Source organism: Eleutherodactylus coqui, chromosome 1, assembly GCF_035609145.1.
Source record: "Eleutherodactylus coqui strain aEleCoq1 chromosome 1, aEleCoq1.hap1, whole genome shotgun sequence".
Lineage (NCBI taxonomy): Eukaryota > Metazoa > Chordata > Amphibia > Anura > Eleutherodactylidae > Eleutherodactylus > Eleutherodactylus coqui.
In genome coordinates, this window is record NC_089837.1 from 370,994,197 (window position 1) to 371,021,440 (window position 27,244).

Consider the following 27,244-nt stretch of genomic DNA (forward strand, 5'->3'; position numbering starts at 1 on the left):
AGTCCATGTACCCTTCAAAATATATAAAAGGTGGGTTTATGTGGCCAATGTAGACGCTGTACTTGCAACGACATGCGTCAGCATGTTTCCGTACGACAGTGCAGTGGGTTGGCTGGTCTGACATATATGTATTCTTGCTCGGTTATTGCTCTGTCCATCATGCTTGATGTTTATTTTTGGGCTTACCTTTCCTAGACATATTTGGTTAGATGCCACACTATTTTCACAGTTGTGTTTGCATTGTGTATATTTCTTGCCATGTAAGATGTTAGCTTGCATTGTTGTGGTTCCATTTCATTATCTTTTGGATATCTTTACAGTATGGTGTGTATATCATAAATAGGTGGCTAAGCTGCAGACACAGTAACATGTGTGTCGAGGTTGTTCCTCTGCGGTAGACCATTACAGCTAATATGTCCCAGGGTGGGTATGTGTATTTGATTCCTTACTAATGGATGCCTTTTTGGCACTTATTTTTAAAATAGATATATGTGTGTTATTTTGTCCTAACTTTTGAAAAAGTGGGTTTATATTATTGGTTACTATAGAAGTAACTCTATAGCACTTATTTAGTGGCTTTTGTTTAATATATTCCATTGGGTCTGGTTTTAATGTGTAATTTTCCTATTAGCACATATATCGGGTTATTTATGCCAATCTAGGTGCTGGTTCAGGCACCAGCTTTCATTATGAGTTATTATTGTATCTAATGCCATTAATAATGACTATTTAATATTGGCAAAAAAATCTTTCTTCTTGGCCATATGATGGTAATATGTGTTGTTTGTAATGCTACTGCTACTATTCATGCTTACAGGACATGAGACCCTTGTGCCCCATTTGCATTATCAATTATATGTGTCATTAAGAGTACATTATGATGTATAAAGGTTTGTTTGTCTTTTAAATGTATCTGCCTTGTTCTGCACTCCCCCGTGGAGAACGACTGATAAAACTGATCACTAAAATCAAGCTCACTTGATTTTAACGATCAGCGAAAAGAGCCGGAAATGCCAGTGCCCCGTGCCCATTTACACGCACCGATTATCGCTAAAACGATCACCGATGAGCGACGTTTTGGCGATGATTGTCCAGTGTAAATGGGCCTTTACACTTTGTATGGCTCTGTTATTTTCACACTGTATGTTTTTGTTATGTTTACTGTTTATTGCCTAGATATTTGCTTTGTCTATTAAGCTCTGTAATTTACATATTCTCTGGCGCTGTTGTATGCAAGACAGCAAGGCACCACAATTTAGGGCCTGTTATACTAGACTCTGCTATTTACTCTACATATTCCTATTTTCTCTGGGTAGTTTTTAATTGTATGAATTAATGTTTTCACAAGTAAATATTTCATGTAAAAGTTTAAAAATAGGGCTAAAAGTCACTTGACCTACTAGTGTAAAAACGGTTGGGTAGTGAATGTAAATTACATAAGAATAAAAAAGTTGAAAAACAATATAAAATAGGAACATTCACCAAGCCATAATTGCCAACTTCGAATAGTATACTTTTTTTTTAGAAGACTCCTAAAGGGTTCCCAAGTATTCCTCTGGCTATGCAGATTTATATGCTTGCCTATTGGGTTTAGTATTAAGTGTTCAACCACTTGTGTGACTAAGCCCTTACTGCAGGAAGAAGACGGCCGTACTTCAAGACGGACGACTCCCTGCAGCACCGAAGAAAGAACACATGACCGGCAATGAAGCAATTCACATGTTCTTTCTTCCGGCGCTGCAGAGAGACGTCCGTCTTGAGGTACGGCCGTCTCCTACCTGCAGTAACACGGGCGCCGATGAAAATGTGCACATATTTGGCATCGCTTTGCACAGCAAAATTAGAGAATTCTTTTTTAGTTAAATATTAAAGACTGAACAAACTACTTGAAAATAATGAGAGAAAAATGTATTTCCTGCCAATTTATCACTTCATAAGACCTATCAAACAACGATATGTCCACTCCAATTTGTAAGAATTAGAAAGCTCTTTGTGTCCTGCAAAAATAAAAAATTGTTTGGGTAGGCTAAAAAACAAAATCATGAATTCCCTTTAAAACTTAGTATTCCAGTTTTTGAAATTTTGCTTTAATCAACAAGACCCAAACCATCTTGGTCATGAAAGGCTTTTAAAGATTTTCCAAGCCCAACATATTGATGACCTAGCCTAAGGATATGTCATCAATATCCAATTTGTGGATCCTGTCGCTTGGGACCCACTCTGATCAGCAGTTTGAAATGTCTATGTACTTCGTAACGGCTGTACCTGTCATAGCAATTAAATCCAGTTCACTTGAATGGGCCTGAGCAGCTCTCAAGCCACATGACCAATGAACATGATATTTCATACCTGGGAAGAGGTCGCAGTGCACAAGCAAGCTCTGTGGTCTCTTTAAACAGCTGATCAGTCGGAACCCTGAGCAGAGGATCTCCAGTGATCTGATATTGATGACCTATCCTATGGATAGATTTTTAATATGTTAGTCTTAGAAAACCCCTTTAATGTTGTTAAAATCCCCCAAAGTACCATATATGGGAATGGTAGCTACTCTACGAGTCAATATCTGACCTTATAACAGGCCTTGCAATATGACTAGGGATGTAACTACCATTCCCATAGGTGCACTGGGGAGGATTATTGCATCACTTTGTGGCATGGCAGTATTGTTAAAAGAAAGTCAGTTTATGTTGTCGGGATGAGGGGTGAACAATCTTGAAAGACACAAGCAGTTTACTGTGCAATACATTTTCAGAGCAGTGCCACTTAGTCGTACTCAAAAGGATACAAAGTGTCCCACTCAGCAGAAGGAGGCAATGATTGGGGGTGATAGACGGTACTCTTGTTAGAATCTCTTCTAGTGTTATCTACAAACTTACATTATTCTTAGATTTCGGATCGAGATCTTTTAACAATCTTCGTGTTCCTCTATCAGCTTTTCTGTTCTTACATATCCCTTTTCCTTTCCACAATCCTGTAGCTGATCTTGGTATTAGTGTTGATCCGATTCGCCTTAAAATTGCATTGGTGCCAAGGTGGAACCAGGACACTTTACTTGGTGCTGGTGAAAACATACACAAGTACAAAGCTGAAGTGTTTCAGCCGAAACACCCTATATGCCTACAATATCTCTCCGCTAATTCTTATTTACATTCCTTGTATGTATGACCTATATTCTTGCTCACTCTAGCTGCCATTAGAGGGTTTCATGGAGTTTACTGCATACTGGTTTCTTATTAACCTGTTAATGACCACTCCACCGTAATGTAAAGTACGAGGTCATGAGTGGTGTATGGAGTGTGTTTAGGAGCCAGCCCTGTTTCATACCCAGCAGGTACAACAAAACTGGGGGTGTTAGTGAGTTCATATGGCAGCTCAGAACTTAGTGTAGGCTCCCAAGGCTGTCATGTGTGGCTGTCTATTAAGCTGTGGCAGGGCTTAATAATTAACATTAAAAATACAATCAAGTAAGGGTAAGTTCAGGAAAAAATAAGTTGAATAAAATTTTTAAAATATATATTTTTTTACATTTCAAAAAACTTTTTTCATAGATAAAAAAATAAATACATTTGGTATAGCCGCATCTGTACAAGTCTAGCTACCTGCCTACCACTGAGGCTGGTTGCTGCCATTTTTTATTTTGTTCCTGAAAAATCTTTTCTGGGGGAAACTGGGCTTATCTTTTCTAACCTAGTGATAGGATCGTCTATCTCCTCTGAGTGAATGCAGGGTATCTCCCCACCTTGGGACTTACCTCTCAATCTTCAATCCTGCAGTTTTATTTTCTGTCAGGAAGCAGACTTATTTGTTCTCATTAGTTGGTAGAACAGTCCACTTTCCTTCTATTTAAAGAGGGGTAAGTCTCGTTTTCGGGACTTACCAATCTCTTTATAGCTGACTTATTGATCCATAATTGATGGTTCCTGATGAGGCTGCGTTTATCGTAGCGGAAACGCGTCGAACCCAGTTAAGCATTTTTTCAGCAGTTGATGCACTGCACTCTGTGGCCATACATTGGCTTATAAGAACGCCATGTTGAGCCATAACGATTGACGATTGTCAGCTTTAAATTTTTCTCTTCTTCGACTAGCCGTAAAAAGTGTATCTCATTCCATCCAAGAGACACAACCACGGCCTGTTGATGAAATTAACAGCATTCATCTTCATTGAATAGCTGTACTATCTGTTCACTATGATGGGAACAATCTAGCTAGTTCCACTGAGCCAAACTTAAATAATCTGTCTCAAGCTGTATACGATATTAAACTTGAGAAGTATCGGGATTTCCTGATTTCCCGATACTGTGTAACTATACACTTTTTTCAAGGGTGGCTCATTGGCTGTTCTTTCCCCAGAAGTTGCTAGGGGTTAGACATTTTAACATTTTTTGTTTGTGTGTCTGTAAGCTAGGACTTTGACTAAACAGAATCCTTTTTATGTAAGACTGTAATTAAAAGTTACGTTTTAGAGTTACCTGAGAACCCTCACTGTGACGAAACATCTGTAAAAGTCTGAACTATTAATATATCACATTATTTCTTCAGCATGTTGAACATCATAAGAAAAAAATACATGGTTTTAGAAGTATGTTTTTAAGGACACCCCAACCCCTCTAAAAAATTGAATAAAATGTGGTCAAAAGTTTCATATGAACCCCAAAATAGTGCCAATAAAAACTGCAAAGACGAGCCCTCACGCAACCTCGTTATCGGAAAAATAAAAAAGCCAAAAAAGTTCAATTTTTTACCAGTGATAAAACCTATAAACACTCCGCATTTGTACTGACCCGCAGAATAAAGTTGGCATCGGGAACATCACAAAAACTGACCCAAAGAGCAAAGGCACAATTGTTATTTCCCCATTTTATCCCCATCACCCCAAACTTTTATTAAGCTTTTCAATACATTATATGGTACATTAAATGGTACCATTAAAAAGAAAAACATCCTTGCGAAAAACAAGCCCTCATTTGATTATGTTGGTGGAAAAATAAACAAGTTATTTCTCTTGAAAAGTGAAAATGAAAAATCGAAAGAGAAAACTCAAAAAAAAATTTCTGGTTATTAAAGGGTTAAGTTCAATGTATAACAGTATCCAGTAGGTCTCCCAAGACTGCAGTCAGAATGTTATGTTTCGAAGCTATGTCTACACAGAGAGTTTGGAGGTCTGTGTCAGAACAGCAGAACTCCTCTTGTTATAAAGAAAGTTAGAAATTAATCTGCACTCAATTTCGAACCTATTTAGACTGACAAAAACAATATGGCGTTCAAAGGTAGCATTTACTTAAAGGCCAAAGGAATTCTTATTAATATTTGCTCTTCGGGATGTCAGTGTTCAGAACTTTTACACCAATGCAGTTGTATGAGCTCTTGTATTTTTTTAACTTTTGTTCAGAGAACATCTACGTTAGGTTTGTGTTGTGAAGGGAAGAATTTTATGCATCTTATGCCAATTACCCATCAAGAATGAGTAACTAAGTAAAAACATGTATGACGCCAGCACTTTAAGATAAAAGCTAATCTTCCTTTTTACAAATTCAAATAATCGATCTTCGTCAATGAGCATTTTACAGGATTTGTATAATTCGTCTATGCAGGGGAAATATGTGTTTTCACATCTTAGACCAGATGGTCTTTACTCATAGCAACTGAGTCTTGAAGTTTCGGAGTGCGTGCATTGGCTGGGGTGCGTTGACCGAACTTTCTCTTTATAAGATAAATAAGTAGTTACGTGTCTTCTACAGGTTATTGACATTATGAATATATTAACTATAAAGTCTCTGGCCTACTATTCAATTTGTATGTGTCGGACAAAGTGGCCGCTGTGGCCTGGGCATGGTGTTCTTTTTACTGATATTATAAAAGAAAAAGGTAAATGTGGACATCACACACTTACTAGGTGTTTACATCCTATTTTTAGGTCAGATTACTAGTTACGTCAGTTCATCTGGTAGTGAATGTTCTCAGGCCCCTTAGTCACAGCCTACACAGCTTAATTGCCTTATTTAGCACAGCTTTAGTTATTTACAAGCGGTAAGGAAATGGAGTATGATGTAATAATGCATTGAAAGCAGAAACTGCTCATGTGATGCTAAATAGCTGAAAAGGCAGAGATGAAAAGTACATTTCATCAATCTTTCATAGTGTTTTTTTTTTTCCATGAAACAGTGTGGGACAAACAAAAAACATAATTAATCATAGAATCCTAGAATGGCAGAAGTGGAAGGGACCTCCAGGGTCATCGGGTCCAACCCCCTGCTCAATGCAGGATTCGCTAAATCATTTCAGACAGATATTTGTTCAGCCTTTGTTTGAAGACTTTCATTGAAGGAGAACTCATCACCTCCCGTGGTAATCTGTTCTACTCATCGATCACCCTCACCGTCAGAAAGTTTTTTTGAATATCTAATCTATGTCTCCTCCTTTTCAGTTTCATCCCATTGCTTCTAGTCTTTCCTTGTACAAATGAGAATAGAGCTGATCCCTCTGCACTGTGACAGCCCTTCAGATATTTGTAGACAGATATTAAGTCTCCTCTCAGCCTTACTTTTTGCAAGCTAAACATTCCCAGATCCTTTAACCGTTCCTCATAGGATATGATTTGCAGACCGCTCACCATCTTGGTAACTCTTCTCTGAACTTGCTCCAGTTTGTCTATGTCTTTTTTAAATCAGGGTGCCCAGAATTGGAAACAGTATTCCAGATGAGCTCTGTTTAAGGAAGAGTAGAGGGGGATAATTACCTCACGTGATGTAGACTCTATGGTTCTCTTAATACATCCAAGAATTGTGTTTGCCTTTTTTGCTGCATCACATTGTTGACTTATGTTCAGTCTATGATCTATTAGTATACCCAAGTCTTTTTCACATGTGCTGCTTAGCCCAATTCCTCCCATTCTGTATGTGCTTTTTCCATTTTTCTTGCCTAGATTTAGCACTCTGCATTTCTGCTTGTTAAATATCATTCTGTTAGTCGCTGCCAGCTGTTTAAGCTTTTCTAGATTTTTTTGAATCCTCTCTCTCTTTTCTCTAGTGTTAGCTATGCCTCCTAGCTTTGTGTTGTTGCCAAATTTGATCAGTTTCCCCTTAGTTTCCTCCTCCATGATCATTTATAAAAATTTGAACAACAATGGGCCTAGGACAGAACCTTGTGGTACCCCACTTGATGCATTCTTCCACTTGGATGTGCACCCATTTATGACCACTCTTTGAGTTCAATCACATATTTGTAATCCACCTAACTGTTGCTTTGTCAACCCCATATTTGGTTATTTTTTTCATAAGGATGGTATGAAATACTTTGTCAAATGCCTTATTAAAGTCAAGATATACTATACCTACTGCATTTTCCTGATCAACCAAGTAGGTAATTCTGTCATAGAAGTAAATTAGACTTGTCTGGCATGATTTGTTTGTCAGTATAACAGTCAGGCTTACAGGCCTGTAGTTTCCTGGGTCCACCGTCTTTTTGGAAGATTTGGACATTTGCTCTTTTCCAATCTTCTGGGACTTCTCCTGCTCTCCAGGAATTTTCAAAATTTATGGCAAGTGGTTCAGCAATTACCTCTACTGTTTACTTCAGTATCCTAGGATGTAATTCATCTCTACCTGGAGACATGAATTAATTTGAGTTAGCTAAGTGTTCACTCACCATACAAAATATGAATTTTTAAGTTCGGCCTCCTCAACATCATTTTTAACCAATTCACCATTTTCATCCTGTAAACATCCTATAGCATCTTTGATTTTCTTTTGCTTTTGACATACTCTCAAATCCTCTTTTATCACTTTTTGCTTCTGTTGCAAGCCTTAATTCATTATTATCTTTAGTGTTTCTGACACATGCCCTACAGTTTCTGCAATTTCTTCTTTAGATATTTCCCCCTCTTTCCATTTGATAAACATATTTTTCTTTGTTTTTACATGTCTGCAAGTTCTGTGTTCATCCATCCTGGTCTCTTTAAATGCTTCTCATTCTTCCTTTTTTTTTTAGGAATTGTTAACGATTGTGCTTTGAGAATCTCATTTCACACTATTTCCCAACCTTTGTGGACAATTGTGTACTTAAGAACATCCAGACATTATATCCTTACTACCTTCTTTCTGAGTCCATTAAAATCTGCCTTTCTGAAATCCAACCTTGAGGTCTGAGTCTTTTCATATCTTCCTGCCCTTTTTATCCAAAATTCAAGGATAGCATGATCACTGCCTCCTAAGGTCCCAGCCACTTGTATTTCCTCCCTGTTGGTAAGAATTAGGTCCAAAATAGCAGATCCCCTTGTTTTCTCTTCTACCATTTGTAAGATAAAGTTGTTAGCAGGAGCGGATCAGAATTTGTTGGATCCATAACTTTTGCCTCAGAGAGATACCCAACAAATGCCTGGATAGTTAAAACCTCCTATGATCACTGTCTTCTCCTTTTTCAGAGCTTGGCCATCTGATGTAGAAAACGTTCATCCATATCTTCTGTTTGTCCAGGTGGCCTATAGTAAATGCCACAATAGTGTCCTTTCTGTTGTTCTCTCCTTGTATTCTTACCCAAACACTTTCTACAGAACTACCATGCTCTGAATCTTGAATCTCTGTGGGGATGTATGTTTTCCTAACATACAACATTATACCTCCTCCTGTTTGTTTTTAGGTCTGTTTCTTATAAACACATTGTATCCTTCAAGCCTTGTATTCCAATCATGTGTATGATTCCACCAAGTCTCCGTAATACCTATGACATCATATTTCTCTTTTTGTGTTAGGAGCTCCAATTCCCCTTGTTTGTTTCCCATGCTCTTTGCATTTGTATAAAAATATTTTAGTTTGTGATCGGTGTCTCTTGCTTCTCTACTTTCCTTTTGAATTTTTTGTCTCTGTTCTTTCTTTCCACTTCTAACAGCAAGGTTCTCAAATGTATTAATTAGCTGTATACTTTTACCTGGCCTTTCCCTTCACTTCTCTCCCCGTATTGTTCTAGTTTAAAGCTCTCCCGATGAATGTAGCAAGGTGCCTGCCAAATATATGCTTACCTGTTTTTGGTACGCATGGTAGAACATAACACGGCAGCCTTAAAATCTGTATGATACCATGCATATATTGTTGACCTATCCTTAGGATAGGTAATCTGTAGTTCATCCATGAGGGTTCGCTGCTCAGGACCTCCGGTGATCAGCTGATCTTAGCCCCTACACTCGCTTCAGCAGGACCTCATGTCCACTTTGGGGGTCATATCTAGAAGTGTTATAGAAGGCTTTGCTCCCATTTAAATCAATGGCAGTATCCAGCTGCGCTGCAGTGAGTGCAGAGGCTAAGATCAGCTGATCGCTGGAGGTCCCAAACAATGGACCCCTTCCAATCAACTTTTGATGGTCTATCCAGAGGATAGGTCATCAGTACTGAAGGAGTTAATGTGAGCTATATCATCTATGTCACTTTCAACCCGACCCCAATGCAGATGGCAACATCCAGCCTGCTGCAGTGAGTGTGGAGGCCGAATTCAGTTGATTGCTGGGGGGTCCCAAGTGGCGGACCCTTGCAATCAACTACTGATGGCTTATCCTGAGGCGAGATCATCAGTACTGGAAGGGGTAAAATGCCTGGAAAACCCCTTTACAAGTTGGCTTTTAAGTAGGCAGTTCCAACAAATGACATTTATTCAGCATTTTGACTACTTGCTCAGCCAGGTTTGAATTCTTTGATTAGATATCCTAGTGAAAGCCTCATTAGATCATGGTTGAAGCCTGCTATCTGAAGTCTTGTAGAAGACCTTTGGAATATCCCTGTGTTCACTGGAATTGTGCACAATGAAGCACAACCCCACAAGGTGAGGTTTTGAGCTATATCCCCAAATTATCCATTGCAGCCTGTTTACTGCACTTAGTATTCCTTGTTTCTTTCTCTTTACGTCCAATGTTTTGTAGTTCATTTTTATCTCTAATAATTCACTGGTCAACAAATTTTAATAAAAGTCATGTTACTGAAATAAAATGAGTCATTTCTTATCAATTTTTATGCGCTCAACACAAATATGACAGTCAAAATGCAAAATTGGCTCTATTTATCTAAAATAATTTTTTTTTTTGTAATCTGCAAAAATTGTTTACATCCCAAATTGCATGCCAATAGTAATAGGCCTATGCTTTATACCTGTAGAGAATCAAGTCATAGACTACATCTTAGATTTCTTTGCCCGTCTCTTGTACAGCTGTTCGGGAGCATCTCTGTGGAGTGTCCAGCAATAGTCAGCCAGCAAGGTAGTGGACCATTCTCCCTGGCATCTTTGTTTCATTGTTGCAATGTCTTGCTGAAAACGTTTGCCATGATTAACCATACCACTGTTGTCTGGAAAGAAATCCAGATGGAATGAAGGAAGTGGATCTTTGGAGACATATTGAAGCCAAGTTTCTGATACTGCATCAGCATGTCTTGTACGAGTTCCTTGTAGTTTACTGCCCTAACATCCCCAAGAAAGTTTGTAGACACTAGGCAAAAAGCATTCCATGCTTGTTTCGCATCACCCTGCAGCAAGTTGTTGAACCAGTCATCTTTGAAGAGCTCTCGACTCTGAGGAAACATAAAAACTTAATTTTGCCTCGCTGAGTCAAGGAAATTTTTCATGAAGGTATTGAAAAACTGTCAAAGTCCTGTGCATGGCTTTTACGAAGTTCTTTATCAAACCTAGTATGGTGTGAAGGGGTGTTAGCAGGATTTTGTGGGCCTCGACCAGAGCTGGGTGCTGGATATTCTTCTCTCCAACTGCTACATTTTGTTTATGAGCCCATTCCTTCCACAAGTAGTGCATTTCCCTTGCTCGGCTAACCCACTCACATAAGAAACACATGTATTTTGTATATCTCTGCTGCAGTCCCATTAAAAGGGCAACTACTTTCAAATCACCGTGGTCTCTTTCATGTGGACAGCATGCGCTACTGGAATAAATGGAAGACGGTTTCCATTGTGCAAAAGCACAGCCTTAAGACTCAATTTCACAGAGTCTACAAATAGCCTCAATTCTTGTGGGTCATGAGTGATTTCTAAAGCATTCATGATGCCCTCAATATCGGAACAGAATACCAGATTACCTTATTTTCTGAAGAAAGGCTCAAACTGCTGGTGCCGCTTTCGATATGAAGTAATTGTGACATTTTCTTCTAAAAGATTCCATTGTTGGAGTCTTGAACCTAGCAATTCTGCCTTGTCGAAATCACAAACCAGGTCATTTAGTTTCTCCATGTGTTATTCTGTGAGGGGTTGATGATGCACCACAGTGAAAATCTGGATCACTGTATGCTGACAGACCAGGAGAATCATATCCTCATCCTTACCAGCTGAGAATATTTTGCTGGAGGTTCTGGAATAGGAAGCCCCTCATCATGTGGAACTGGTCTCAGTGCAGACAGGATATTGGGGTAGAGTATTCTCAACTTCTTTTGCTTTGTTATCCCGCAGGAAAGAGGAGGAACTAAGCAGAAGTAATAGTCATTTGTGTGGTTTCTTGGCTCTATCCACACCATGGGGACTGCAAACGGCATTGATGGTCCTTTGCCATTCAACCAGTGTGAAAGTTGTTTTATACATGTAGCACAGCGTATATGCAGGGCCCAAGGCTTGCCTGGGTCACCAATCTTGCATCCGAAGTAAAGATGATATGCCTTCTTCATTTGAGAACAATATAGCACAAATTGTCCACGGTATTAACGCATTCAAGGCATTAGTGTTCTGTATTGTAACTAAATGGATAAAATAATAACAGTTTTATGTAACACTAGCTTAAACTGTCTGTATCTCACAAAGTCTGAAATATTTGATATTCTCAACCTTTCCAACTGGGCTTTATATAGTACACTAGTGATTAGGTGTTGATACATACACTGGTACTGTGGGAGTTAAAATGTTGTACTGGTTATGTTGGGGTTAGGTGGGAGGTAATGAGCTCAGAGGCAGTGACTGATCACATGATGGTAACATCATCACAGGTCCTGTAAGCACACGGCTGCTGTCTGGCTCAAACTGTAAGTATTGCTTACTGTAAAATTTGCTGAGGTAGACAAGAAAGTCTCTTGAACAGAAACAGCAGGTGGCGCTATTTTAACATTAGTCTGGAATATCTGGGGATATAATCTATTTTTTTAAGTAAGTCTACAAAAATCATTTAATTACACCTTTATGATTTTTTGTATCTGTTGTATTTTGTAACATTTGAGAGAATATGATGTAATGTGAGACCCAGACATTTGTATCATAGAGAACAAGAACATTAAGATACTACTGACAGCATGAGAAAACTAGGACTTGAGAGCAGGGACTTTTAGGCTAGAACATTTACTATTCTATTTTAGCTTAGGTGTTTTCCAATCTCATTTTCATTCTATTCCCTAATTTTAAAAAAACAAAAGACCCTTTTTGTTGTATCAGTATTAAAGATATTCATCACATAAACTAATTTCTTCCAGCTTATTGCCAGTGTGGCAGTAAAAGAGAGAGGATGGTAAGGGCTCAGCCTGTACTCAGTCTTTCATCCCTTCGTTCAATGTCAGTTCTGCCATGGGCAGAAGAGCAGTATAATATGAGACAGATTGGTTGTTAAGGATGTGCTGCAAAACTAGTAGAAGAAAAGATTGTAGCTGTCAGATGACATATCCCTAGCACGGTTGCATAAGGCTGCGGCGACCAGCTTGTGGAGGTGCATCAGGTAGATGTAAGCTTGGGGCAATTGCCCCCTTAGGCCTCATGTCCACGGCAAAAATGTAATTTTAAAAACCGCACGGGCCTCCCGCACACATGATACGTGCTCATAGGGAATCATTGGGCACCAGCAGGTAATTAAATACCTGCGGATGTAATTTTCCAGGGGGCGCGAATCGCATGTGCGAGAAAACAACCACAGCGTGCTCCATGTTCGTGCGATTTTCCCGCATGGACCGCTCCCGCGGCTTCCACTGGAGCCAATGGAAGACGTCTGTATCCGCGGTGCAGGCGCAGCTGTCACTGCATCAATGCTACGGGAAAGCAGGAGTTAAAAAAAAACACGGCACGGCGCCGCTCCCGAGAACATCCGCCGTGCATAAGATCCGCAGTGTCCAGACAGGTAAGTATAATTTATTTTCTGGCCTCATGTCTGCGAGCCGGTTGGAATCCGCTGCAGGATTATGCACGGGGAAACCATACGGGCCCGTGGACATAAGGCCTTAGGTCCAGCCAGCTGGATTACCTTTTTTCTCCATGCAGCAGTGTCTTGTGGAGCTACATAAATCATCCTTATCCTGGCTTTGCTATCTGATTTCTGAGGCTCGTGTCAGAGAGCAGTGCCCCTGCAACACAACTGCTGAGTTCTGCTACTGTATTTATGTAATGAGCTTGGTTCTGCAGCTGTAAATATGTTATGAGCTTGGTTCTGGTATTGTATCTGTCTACAGAGGTTGGTTTGTACTGTAGTTATGTACTGAGCTTGGTTCTAGTACATTGCTTATTCACTAAGCTGCAAATTATAGAGAAGGCAAAAGAAGCTGTTGACAAGGGCCTCCATGTCCTGGGGGCCTTCACCTTTTAGTCCCCTCATTTTTCAGATACCTCCAGCAGCAAGACATAGGAGGACTAAAAGTAGGTTAGTCCCTTTAATATCTTAGAATGCGTGACTCTTTCCATAGCTTGTGTACCTTTCAGTGAAGGGACCATGTGACAGTACTGCTATCACTATGTAAAGGAGATAAAGTTTTCAGATAGCTGTGAGAAAGCAGCTACATTAAGTTGGGATACATAGCTGCACATTTATGTTTATGGAGATGCTAACCCCTGGTGGTCTTGTATTGGTGTTATCTCTAGGTTTCTGTGCAGTGTAAAAAATGTTCTATTCTGTCGTTGGCTGCAGTAATTCACGGGGGACATTCTAACGTCAGGGCCTTTGACACTCTATAAAGAGCACACTCAGACAGTGTTAGTCATAGTCTATGCCAAGTTATGCAGTGTGGAAGTTTGGCTGCCAGTTAGGTACTATATCAGGCCCTTTAGCATGGCCTCCAGCGAGCCAGTATCTGGCCTGACAAGCTACCGAGAAGAAGCTTCAAAATGCTGGGGAATCCCCATGCAGTCAAGATTGACTGGTTCTTGTGCCCTTGACATCTGTCACTGCCTGGTAATCTACTGCTGCCATTGGCCAGAAAGAACACCCTCAACTCTTGAGGGACTTGTTCAAGGCCTTTTTGTAGTTAAACTGTTAATCTCTTCCTCTCTGACTCTTCTTATTTCTCTGAGGACTGTTCTCATTATTTTTTACATCGTACTCTTCAAGATTATTGGCTCTGAAGATATTTATATTATAATTGTAGTATGAGAAACTGTTCATTTATAACAATTATTAAAAGTTGCAGCTTCATGTCTGGCCTGGTTTTTACTGCCTATAGAAAGCCTTTGACCGCTCTGATAATTGCCTGCTACTGAGCCTACTTTTACAGACATGAACCAGCAGCCGAGGCCCATATTGTGATCCCTAAGCCCATTCTCTGGGAAGAGAGAAGCACCTCTACCTCCCAGGTGGAGTTGTGAGCTGAAGGAAGGTCTCCATCCCCGATCCTGTCTCGGGGGTCTGTTTCTATCCAGGAGCCCTAGAAGTATATGAGGAATGTGGTAGCCAGTAATTGGAGTGAGAAGTGGGCCCCACACAAATTAGGCATTTATGCCATAGATGCTCAAAATGGAAATGCCCCTTTAAGTGCTGCATTATATGATACTGTTACCAGAAATGCCCCAATTTTGTTTGCTCGTTGGCCTCCACTAATCTCTTTTTGGCTTGTGCTGTTCAGCTAAGATCTGGGTTGATGCTCTGCTGACACTTCAGAAGAGGTAAAGCAGCTTGACAGCCGTCTTGCCGCGCCATTCGTCATCTCAGATTTACTGATTAGTAAATGTACATTGTACAAGAGTTGTTATGCTTAGAGATCTTCACTGAATAAACTTTACTCTGTTTACTATTGTTACTTAGAAAACAGAAAATTATTATTAGATGATCATGAACGCAACCAGGTTTAGTGTATATGACCCTAATGTGCTAACAAACACGTAAATGAAATACCATTAACCCGGTCCCATGAGGGTTGTTTACCGTCATTTGTGTTTAGCTATGCCAAGCATTTCTTTATTGTGTATTCGTACAGTTTGCCAAGAAACAGTTTGGGAGGTTTTCAAGATATTTTGGGACCGACTTCCGGACCAAGCAGAATATCAACACTGGATGCATTTGTGTGAAGAGGGCACAATGCCAGTATTTGAGATAGGCGAGAAGTTCAGTCATTCAGATGATCATCATAAGTTGCTCACAGAGGTAAATGACTAAAATATTGTCTATATGCGTAACTATTTTTGAAATTCAGGCTTAATTAGTAAAAATTTCACTGCATAATTAAACAGAGCTTTTTTAATATTATTTTTTAAGCATTAAAGAAATGACAGAACCGTCATTACAGATGCACAATACTGTATCAATATGACATTATTTCAACATTGTTTTCATGTTAATTGTATGAGATGCAACCATTCAACTTGTAACATAGTAACATAGTATGTAAAGTCGAATGAAGACAATGTCCATCTAGTCCAGCCTGTTATCCTCCTGTGTTGCTGATCCAGAGGAAGGCAAAAAACCCCCAAGAGGCAGGAGCCAATTAGCCCTTTTGGGGGGCAAATTCCTTCCCACCTCCCTAATGGCAATCAGACTAATTCCTGGATCAACCCCTAATATTTCCCCTAATTGTATCAATAAAAAAAAAAAACAACAGATAAAAGTGTAACATTAAAAAGTGACAAACCTGGTTATTTGACAGTACCTTGAGTAAATAATCCATTGTACATAGAATGGGAAGATTGATGATGTCTCCTAACTTACTAAAGGGAGGAGATTTTAATCTGAGGAGACTTTACCCATATATTCCACACTATAAGACATTGTGGAAGTTTGTTATAGTCAGAAGTGATAACATTTTCAAACAGAGAATTATCATTCATATTCTAGATCATTTCTGCTAAGGGCAGTGAATTTGGGTCTCTCTAATATTTGGGAATTTTAGATCTTTTAGTGGTTATGATATGTTCAATATTTGTGTAACCCCTGTGGGAATTAATGGTGGTCAACAGAGAACTGCCATCCATGAACAGAATAAACATGGCTGTTGAGAGTGGCAGTAGAACTACATTTCCCAGCTCTCCTTGGGGCAGTGAACTGGAGCCAAGTGAATGTCACTTTTTTAAAATGACGGCCAGATTTAGAGCACATCATTAACTAGTAGAACCAGCTATCTACAGCTAGACTGCTAAATCATGAGACCTGGTAACTGAGACTGAGAGAAAATATGAGGGCTGAAACAAGGTTATGGTTTCCCAACTCCAGAGGGTCTCCCAGGAGAAGTCTCATGCGAACTGACTTGTAAATGCTGTTGCACCTTATTGGAGGCCTGAACCAAGCCTAAGCCAATGGCCAACAGAGGTGTAAGTAAACTGTCATACCTCTGCTGGTTAGGTTGCTCCAGAACAATGACAGATAAAAGTAATATCTTACTTAGCTAAGTAACCGCTGGAAAATGTTTATTAAATGCAGCTATTGTTTATAAAGCATGTCAACATCCATGGCAACAAAGCTAAAATGTGTGGTTTTTCATTATAATTGATACTCTGTCTGCAGTCTATCCTTTTGTTCATATGTGTATGTGCCAATGGAGAGAACATTATACCTTGTGGGAGAGAATTTTGTATTACAATATTTTTGTTTGTAGTTTACCTTTTCTTCCCCCTTACTATTTCAAAGCTGCCATTTTGTTTCCCTTTCATTCCAAAATTAAATTAATTTATGGTTCCATACTTTTACCAGTATGTACTGAGCTTTGCGGGGTTCTCCTGAGTCAACCCCTGACACAAAAACAATCCTCAGGTGGAGGCTTTGCACTGACTTGAAGGTGAAAGTTTCATTACTATCTTACATTACATTAGTAATCTGAGACCACACAAATTATATATCAAAATGTCTAAAACAAAATTGAGTACCCATACCTGTACTTTATATTAGCATAAATACACAAATTTTAAAAATAAAGTACCATAAATGTAAAAAATCTTTTTCTTAGCTTTTTACTTGTAAAAACACAAAAAAAGAAACAAATTCAGTGAAAGAAAAAATTAAAAACAGCACGTCACGAAAAAGAAAATTTAAAACTCAAGAAAAATACATTTAGTAGGCATAAAATATTGTCTTAAAATCACCACATGGGTAAAATCACTAAAGAGTGCCTGTTCCTTTAGGGCTGAAACACTCTGGTCATTAAGGCGTTAATTCTTGTACTTTCCATAGAATCTGTTGCAGAGTACATTAGAATTCACCCATTTATTTCTGGTTTCAAAGTTGAAATTATTGACTAAAAAATTGCGTTTTTTGCGGATAACATCATCTTGGTCCTTAACAGCCCTATGCAGTCCTTACCAAAAACCATGCACACTTTTGACGTGTTCATTAAAAGGAATCTGTCAGCAGTTTTGTCAATGCAAAATTGCTGATAGCACTATGTAGGAGCCGGGGAGCAGTGTTCAGATATACCTATGTATAGAGTATTGCTGTCATCAGTAGTGATAAAATCAATTTTTATTCTGCCATGTGTGGAACTGCAAGTGCTATAGTTGTAGAGAGCGTGCAGCACAGAATAACAGTAGATTTTATCACTGCTGATGACAGTAACGCTTTGCACATAGGTATATCTGATCCAGGGGTGTAGCTAAAGGCTCATGGGCCCGGGTGTAAAAGTTTATCTTTGGGGCCCCCCAACTTTTCTTAACTCCTTAATGCAGAGTTGTAACTTGAAGCTCCTGGGCCCCAATGCAAAACCTGTAACAGGCCCCCAACTATAATGCTTTATTTATAGTGCTGGGCTCCCTATATGGAGAAGAGAGGCCTTATGGGCCCCCTAAGGCTCCTGGGCCTGGGTGCAACCGCATCCCTTGCATCCCTTATAGTTATGCCAGTGGTCTGAACACAGCTCCGCTATCACTACAAAGCCCTGCAAGCAGTTTTTCTGTAGATGTTGTATATCTATTTCCTTACTTTATCATTGCAAATTTTTCCAAAATACAAAAACTCTTTTCCGATGCTACTCAGGGGCAGAAGATGATTGAGTGTTTTCAGCTAATGAACATATGCGTATAACGGCAACCTTACAATCCCCCAGCTTGTAAAAAGAATGATGTGGCATGTAACACTGCAAAATGGTTAACATTATTCACCTAAGCCATAGAAAATTTGGGGGGACAAAGGGTGCCTAGTAGTAACTTATTTTATCTTCCTATTAAAAAAAAACAAGGCATGTAAGTTTCTAGGCAAAGTCAATAAAGACATGTTTCTATTGAAGACAACTAGTTATTCCGCAAGACCTACATTACATGTAAGGTGTCCGTCCATACAAAACTTGGTGGAATTTGCCAGCTTCTGCCCTCTGCTTTCTCACAGGAGATAATATGATGCCAAAGGGGTCTAGCAATGACTTATTCCCTTCTCCCTACTAAAATAAACATGCAGACCCCGCCAAATCGAGCGTGCATGTCTATGGAGGAGACAGCAGAAATAACTGCCCCCCAAAGGAATGTTGTGTATAGGTCGCTTCACATTGCCTGATGTTCAGTAGGCATAGTATAAGATCAAATTAAAGTAAATCAGAAGGAGCCTGTTGATGCCGATAAAATAATGGATCAATGTGGAATTCACAGAGAACATTTGTTATAATTGTGTCCCAAAGCTGTTTTACATCATTCTGAAACAACTATAATTACTCTTTTACAGAAACTCGCTATGTCTAAACATGCAGCAAGCAGGTAGGTCACTATATCTACTATACAGTATTCCATCCAAATCTGTGTGGTCTTTTTGTCTTTTTTTTGCCCAGAAATGTAACTATAGTGATCACCAGTCCTTTCAACATCTGTATCCCTGCAGCCATAATTAATAGTTCTGAGATAAATTACAAGGGCACATTGGAAATATGACATCATTCATCACAAATGAACTGCTTCTGTACCAATGGAGTTTATTATATAATTACTAGAAAATGTTTTATTTCTAATTATCCTTTGAACGCCGCACTGTATAGTTAATTAGTGGCAGTCTTCATCCTTCTATAGCCTTCAACATTTTTTTCCCTTAAGGGCCCATTCACAAGGACATATTTTTCGTCCGTATTACATCTCTATTTTTTACACACACATAGGGGCAGCATACAACTCCTTTGACTTGCACTGGTGTACTCAGACGTGCATTTTTTATACAGGTGAAAGAAAATCCCAGCATGTCCTATTTTTGTCCGTTTCACAAACCAAAATTGCCCATTAAAGTCTATGATATTGCATTAAACACTTCGCATGCATATTCACTACATTTTTTACGCATGTTGCCAGGAAACAGTGGGAAAAATAAAGTGACATTAATTGGCTTTCTTGTACATCCATGAAAAACGCAATGAATACGAATGCATGTGCACCAAAAATGCATATACACACGCCCATGGGAATGGGGCCTAACCATTGTAATATGTAATTTAATTAAATGATGCCATCATTATTCATAATTAATTTTTGTCTTATTTTCCGCTCTAAGTCCTTGCACTGATTGGACATGTGGGTAAGTTGCAGTGCTTACATGTTTAATTGATATATATTTAGAACATTGCTAGCAATACTTTTTGATAAGTTTGCCAATGTCAACCAATAATAATAACTGAATTAATTAATGTTTGGCTGGATGAAAACTACCAAGTATAATAAATACCCATGCTTGTGGCCCTGGACATGCATGCATGCAACAGAAACAGCTCATAAAGAGCCCATGAAAAGAGGGTTGAGCCAAGCTGACTCTTTCCCATGGGTTATGTGACCAAGAACTTGAAAGGGTTTACCATGATATCCCTTTGAGAGCCTAAGTCTAGGCCATCAAAATATGATTGGTGGGAATCCCACCTTGGTACCCCTATCAGTTCTAAAATGGGAATGTGTGATGACTAGTAGCAGCAATGGATAGAAGAGGACATTTTGATGTATGTTGGGGGGATGGGTCCATTCTATTCTATACATACCACAATGGGCCATTAGATTTCTTAAGTATTTGGAAATGCTGACAGGGTTAAGGCTCATTTACACAGGGATGAGTGTCGGGCAAACGATGCCTGACACTTTTCCCCACACATACTAGCTCTCGTGCTGCTGCACAGGAGCTAGTATCACTGGCTCACAGCGGGGCGGCTGGAGGAGATTTAGCTCCTCCGCCCCTCTACATTGACATAACATAGCGGCCGTTCAATACTGAACAGCTGCTATTTACACTGAACAATCAGCTGATCATCTATTGTTTACGCAGCATCCTATGTGATGTGAATGTAGGGTGATTCTTTATAAAGTGCTAATTTTGTCTGGAGGAATGAAAAAGTGTATTGTACTCAGGTGATATAGTATGCCAGTTTAACCCCTTGAGTGGCGGGTTTCCTACCACCATGTCGTGCCCACCAGGGCAGGTTTTTTAAAATGGTCTAATCATTGAATTTCAACTAATTTTGCAGTTGCGTCTCAAGAGCCATAACTTTTTCACTTTTCCATTGACATGGCCATATGAGGGCTTGTTTTTTGCGGGACAAGTTGTGATTTTTTAAACAGGAGGGAGGAAAAAAAGAAATGGGGAAAAAAGAAAAAAAAGGGCCATGTCATTAAGGGGTTAAATAATGTATTAACTTCCTTCTCTGGGTCATTACGACGCACGGATACCACATGTGTGATTGTATTTTTGATTTTTTACAAAGTAAAGGGAGACAAGTGTTTTTATAATTTTTTTTTAAATAATTTTTTAACATTTTTTTTTTTTTTTAAACTTTTTTTTTTTTTTTTTTGTCCCTTTAGGGGACTTCCACAGGGACCCATCAGGACCCCCTGATCACATTCCGGGGGTCCGATGGTGACAGCCCTTTACATGCTGCAGTGACAGCCCTTTACATGCTGCAGTCACATAGACTGCAGCATGTAAAGGGTTAACACAGCAGAGATCGGAGGTTTTCTCTGATCTCAGCTGTAAGAGCAGGTACATAGCTGTCCTCTGACAGCTAACAACCAGCTCTCCCTGCCACAGAGACCATCGGCTTGCTTCTGACAAGCCGATGGTCTCTATGGCAACCTGTAAACAAAGCAGGACATTGCCGATATGCCGGCAATATCTTCTGCTGGTTTTTCAAAGCCCTTGCACTGCTCTGTGTGGGTCTGTGCAGGCAGAGCACACTGTCACAGCTTGTGGCATTGTGCTCTGCAGCTCCCATAGTGATACATAGCCCGGAAATCTTCCGGGCTATGTCACTATGAGCAGTGGAGCTCGTCCCGGAAAATTTCCGGGCGTGCCACTCAAGGGGTTAAATTGGTTTATTGATGAGATTATACAATACTGATGGGGTACTAATACAGATTAATGCAGAATTATTTTATGGCAGAACTCTGCCCAACTTGTCAAATAAGTGTTGCAATATTTACAGGCAGCTTGACATGGAATGCAGTATTTGTTGCAAAGTTGAATACAATTTCTAAAAATCCATGTTCCTCACTCTTCAAGTGAATGCAGAAAAATGGAGTTGTTTCTGAAAAAACACAGACTTTTTTTAGTCTCATTTGCTTTTGTACTGAATAAATGTATCAGCTTATTGTACAGTAGTATTCTCCATATTTTCTAAAGTTTATGTGAACCATTTTACTATACATGGAAAACCAGTATGATTGAAAATGAAACCCGTTTTTATGGAACATGTAAAATGAGAGATTGATGAAACTCTAAATGTATACAAAACTTAGTTTTTATTCACATTGCCATATAATGGATCTATGTTAATAGACATAATACGGCCCCCCATTTTGTAGCTCATTACCAGTCATAACATTTCCAATGTAACATTTAGTTGTTGTGTAGAGTAATAGTGGCATAATGATTAGGTTAATAGTAGGTTGATAGTGATTAGGTTAATCAGGCCTATGCCTAAAAATGTCTGTGAACCTGCTATGTAGACACTCAATGTTTCTTTAGAGGCGCTGTGACAAGACAAATACTAAGAACATAAAATGAAATAACCAGAGTGTAGAGTTTAGGAAATCTATCTGTTCGGTATAACAGGGATAGAAGATGATTAGAAATGAGCGAGCGTACTCGCTAAGGCAAATTACTAGAGCGAGTATTGCCATTTTCGAGTACATGCCCGCTCGTGTCAAAAAATTTGGCGGGGGAGAGCGGAGAGGAACGGGGGGAAGATCTCTCTCCCCCCCCCGCCAGCCCCCACACAAGCCGGCATGTACTCGCTCTAGTAATTTGCCTTAGCGAGTACGCTCGCTCATCTCTAGAGATGATTTGAAAACTATTATCATATTATTATTGGTTATAGTTATAGGTTAATAATTGGATAATGTATCCTATTTAGAGATGAGCGGGCATACTCGATAAGGCAAACTACTCGAGTGAGTAGTGCCTTATTCGAGTACCTGCCCGCTCGTCTCTAAAGATTCCCGCTACTGACGTGGGTGACAGGTGAGTTGCGGCGGTGAGCAGGGGGGAGCGGGGGGGGGGGGGGGAAGAGAGATCTCCCCTCCGTTCCTCCCCGTTCTCCCCCGCTGCTCCCCGCCCCTGCCGGCACCCAAATCACTACTCGCTCGAGTAGTTTGCCTTATCAAGTATGCTCACTCATCTCTAATCCTATTGCTTAGAAAGTTTGGTTTATGTACATTAATAGTAAGTAAATTAGTTGTTAGTAAGACATTATGGAACATTAAATAAACAAGAGAAGGGCAATAAACGCCCTGAGAGCAAAGCAAGTGAGTAGTATTGCTGGATCTGTTGCTTCCATTATCCGGGACCCAGGGTAGACTAGATATATCAAACATGAAGGCACACACAAGGTATGTTTGCTGCAAATTGTGCAATAATCTTTAATTACGCTTCCGACAAAAGCACGTTTCAGGTAGAAAATGCCCTTTCTCAGGCCAATTAGTGGAGAGAACTGGGATCAGTGTCCCTGCAGTACACACTACATTTATCCCGGTTCTCTCCATGATTTGCAGCAAATATACTTCGTGTGCAGTCCTTCTTCATCATATAACAGTGTCTTGATGATACTTACTTTGACAATATGATCGTGGGTATATTAGAGTGCACGCTTGACTATCATCCTTAAGGGCTCTTTCATACTGCCGTATGCTTTCTTTACATTTTCTCATCCACGCCGTATATTCGCATGAATGGACATTTTTCCATGATCCCGGCCAGCGTTTACTCGCTCATTCACACGACCATGAGCAAGGTTTTTAGCGAAAAATTACGTTGCACCCCGAAGAAACCCTCGCTCTGCAAAAATCCTCGGGATGCCCTCCACTGACTATATAGAGGCACCTGCAAGCCTTTTACGGCGTTGGACGCTACTAAAATGCCTCTCCCTCCCTTTCTTTGTACAGCTCCCATAGGAGTTTACATGGTATATAAGAACACAGAGTGCAAACTTTGCGGGATATCTATAAATAAGAAGTGTCCCAAATGAGTTTTAATATGTTCTAAACAAAGATACCATATATGTTTTGAACCATCCAGCAATGGATATAGTTGTCTCTATAGGTTATTTACTTCTGCGATCAGTAGTTTTAGTGTTATGGCTGATGGATGTAACTTATATGTCTGTATTTATCTGTGCATGTGCCTGTATAGTACAGTACATATGTTTGCGTGTATACATATGTTGGTGTGTGAGTATATAGTAAAATGAGATATAATCTCATCTTATTGCTGTATTTGTGTTTGCGCGAGTTTCTCCAGCATTGTTACTCCTATAGTTCTTTCAATGGTTATGGTGTACGTATACACATCTCATAAGAAGGCACAGGCATGCCCAATCTTGAAGACAATTTGCAATGTTGCAGTTCCTGCCACATTTGTAGTGTGATGACACTTTTGATTTTGGGGCATACAGGTATCTTAAAAATATCGAGTGCTCACAGAATCCTGAACGTGCAATTTGCCACCCTGTAGGGACAATTGATAAATTGGAAGTTATATATTTTTGTTATAAAGCTACTTTGTCTATAATTGCCGCATTTTGTCTATAATTGAATATTCATTCTTCTTTACACAATTAAGGAGGAATGATCACCCTTTTCTGAGAATATAATTTTGTTCTCTGTCATGTGTCTGTGGTCGAGGAAGGGCTTTCCACTGTGAAATGCGTCTCTATGGACTTTCTTTAATCTTGTGATTTACAGTACATTGGATTTACCATATACCGGCGTTGTGAAAGTCTTGGTATTTTTATTTGATGCTCTTGGAAGAGCGCATCTCCATTTCAAACTCTGGATTATTCAGAGGCCCTCATTTTTAGTGATTATAGCATACCCCAAGATATTGTTCCAGCCTATATAGAAGTTGTGCATCACAAGGATGATTCACTATCCATTCCATTTGCCCTTTTTCATGATTGCCATGATTAGTATCCAAGGAAATGCTCTGTCTTTTTTGTATTTTATTTTTTTTATTGGTGGTTTGGTCACCATTTTTGTCATGATTTTCACAACATTTTTAAAAAGTGTGCTTCAATTACAAAAGAAAGGTACATGTGAGTATGCCTCTAATATATGGAGAGCAACAAAAGAGAGTCTTGCACAGGGACACCTTTCAACCTTAAAGGGGTTGTCTCGCGAAAGCAAGTGGGGTTCAGCACTTCTGTATGGCCATATTAATGCACTTTGTAATATACATCGTGCATTAAATATGAGCCATACAGAAGTTATTCACTTACCTTCCCTGCGCTGGCGTCCCCGTCTCAAGCTGGAATCGGCACACGTGATGGGGCGGAGCTACGCGATGATGCGTAGAAGGGGCGGAGCCAGAACGCCACTGCTGCCGGACAGAGCCGAAGGCAGAAGACCCTTCTGCGCAAGCGCGTCTAATCGGGCGATTAGACGCTGAAGTTAGACGGAGCCATGGAGACGGGGACGCCAGCGCAGGGAAGGTAAGTGAATAACTTCTGTATGGCTCATATTTAATGCACGATGTATATTACAAAGTGCATTAATATGGCCATACAGAAGTGCTTAACCCCACCTGCTTTCGCGAGACAACCCCTTTAATGGGGTCAGGATCAATTCTTGACATCATATAAACCAGACTCAACGGGCTGCCTGGTTAAACTTAAGCAGCAAATGTTTCCTATTAAAAACTTTAGTGTGGTTGGATGGCCACTATGGGCAGGGCTGAGGATGCAAAAGAGTCTATTGCCAATAGATGATAAATCCTATGTTCTGCATGCCTCTTTCTACTTAGTCCCGCATGGGGATTTTGCTGTTATTCTGGTCATAAAATATGTCTTTGTTTTCATAGGATAATTAACTTAAGCTTATTTTCTTATTTATTTCTGTCTATCCATTCCATGCGATATTTCCCATGCCATTGTCCAAAATATCGCTGGCTCCTACCATCTTTGGCTTACTCCTTTTAATATTCAGTGTTGTCATAAGTTTGCTGCTCCAAATTATATGCAGATGATTTCTCAGGAATTCATGCTGCGAAGCAATAAAACAGTTTAAAGAGTATATCGATTACACATTCTGTTTTAATATCTGCACAATTTTGTGACTTGATTAATTGCATGGAAGTACTATAAGGTTAAGTCAAAGTGATTGTGCTATTAGAGACAACTGCTTTCATATTGCTTCCTCTAATTCCAGCTTCAAATAGCTTCAGGTAGCATTTTCATAACTTTATGATGCATTTTCTGTCACTATTTCGTTTAAAGAGGATCTAGTGTACACCCATGCTGGAGATATTGACACTTTTATATTATGTTCTGGTGGCCTCTTCTGAAAAAATGACAATGAAAAGTCACTTTGTTATTAATGCAACAGAACAACAGTTTATCATTAGGTTTTGAGAAGCTAATTCAAGGGCAACAACAAATATGACTGCACTTTTATGTTGTCATTTTTATTTACACGTTTGGCATTTTCCACCAAAAAAAAAATCTAGAAGAATATAATTTGTAAGTAATTAAAACATAATGACAACATTTCGGCTATTAGTGTCCCTTATTGTATCCGACATGAAAAATAAATAATACATGCAAATAGTTAAATTAATAAAAAATACACTTGTCTTCAGATTAGCCCAGGCAGGGGTGTAACTATAGGGAATGCACAGGATGTGGTTGCACCTGGGCCCATAAGGCCACTTTTCTCCATATAGGCAATGCAGTACTATGAATTAAGCATTATAGTTGGGGGGGCTGTTACAGATTTTGCATTGGGGCCCAGTAGCTTCAAGTTACACCTCTGATATGATAGGATTATGTTGTTACCCAATTACTACTAGTTTTGTCCTCCGGTAGTTTTTTCCTTTCCAGATTGAGAATGCGCAATGAGTTACACTATCTTCATGTAGTAGATCTCTTTCTCCCTGTGCAGTTAGCCGGCGCATGCACAGTTTTCCCGGTCTCATTGCACAGGATGAGCATACGCAGTGTGACAACACACATTGCAGAGGAGATTCTGGCTGTTATTAGGCACTGCTCTGCTGTTTGCAGCTGTAATAAAAATAATTGTAAAATGCATTACATATGGCACTGCTAAAGGGATAGAGCAGGGAGGAGCTAGGACATTGCCTCTGGGAAATGTAGTTTCATAGCATGTAATGGCAGTGCCTTGCAGGACCATCCAGTAAATTCAATCAGGAATGGAGAAGCAATTCTGGAACTGGAGCTGAAATACAGAGGGGAACTGCTAGAATGATGATTTGGGCATGCAAGACTTTCTTTTCTAGTGTTAGCAAGCCTATGGTTTAAATTTTTTTTCCTTGTGGAATAACCCCTTCAATAAGGAAAATGGATTTGCAATGGTTCTGTTTTTTTTGCCATTAATTTTTAATGAGCCAAGGACACCCCCAAAATATGCTTTTGGGAGGGAAGCTGTGTTTTTTGTTTCACTTTTATTTCAATGTTTTAAAAAAGAGCATCTTCTGATTGTTTTTGCATTGGCATACATATAGAAGCTGAATCATTTAGCAGAAATTGATTAAAAGTAAAATATATACCTACCTAACATTGTAATAAATACCTGAACATCTCCATACATTATCATATGATGGGCTAACTGGATTCTGTGATTGAAACTGTAGTATCTTTTCCTTCTTCACAGCTCAGATGCAACATCAGCTCCTGAACTTGTGGACACTTCAACTGCTCCAGGTAC

The 27,244-nt window shown here is 39.5% G+C and overlaps 1 protein-coding gene across 1 annotated transcript in view; it reads left to right on the top strand.

The window, feature by feature from the left end:
* IMPG2 (interphotoreceptor matrix proteoglycan 2) overlaps positions 1 to 27,244 on the top strand; it is a 63,500-nt gene that overhangs the window by 13,289 nt on the left and 22,967 nt on the right. The window contains exons 3-5 of the mRNA XM_066588711.1: positions 15,136 to 15,302; positions 18,795 to 18,826; positions 27,191 to 27,240. Coding sequence (XP_066444808.1) covers positions 15,136 to 15,302; positions 18,795 to 18,826; positions 27,191 to 27,240 — 249 coding nt within the window. The remainder of the gene's footprint in view (positions 1 to 15,135; positions 15,303 to 18,794; positions 18,827 to 27,190; positions 27,241 to 27,244) is intronic.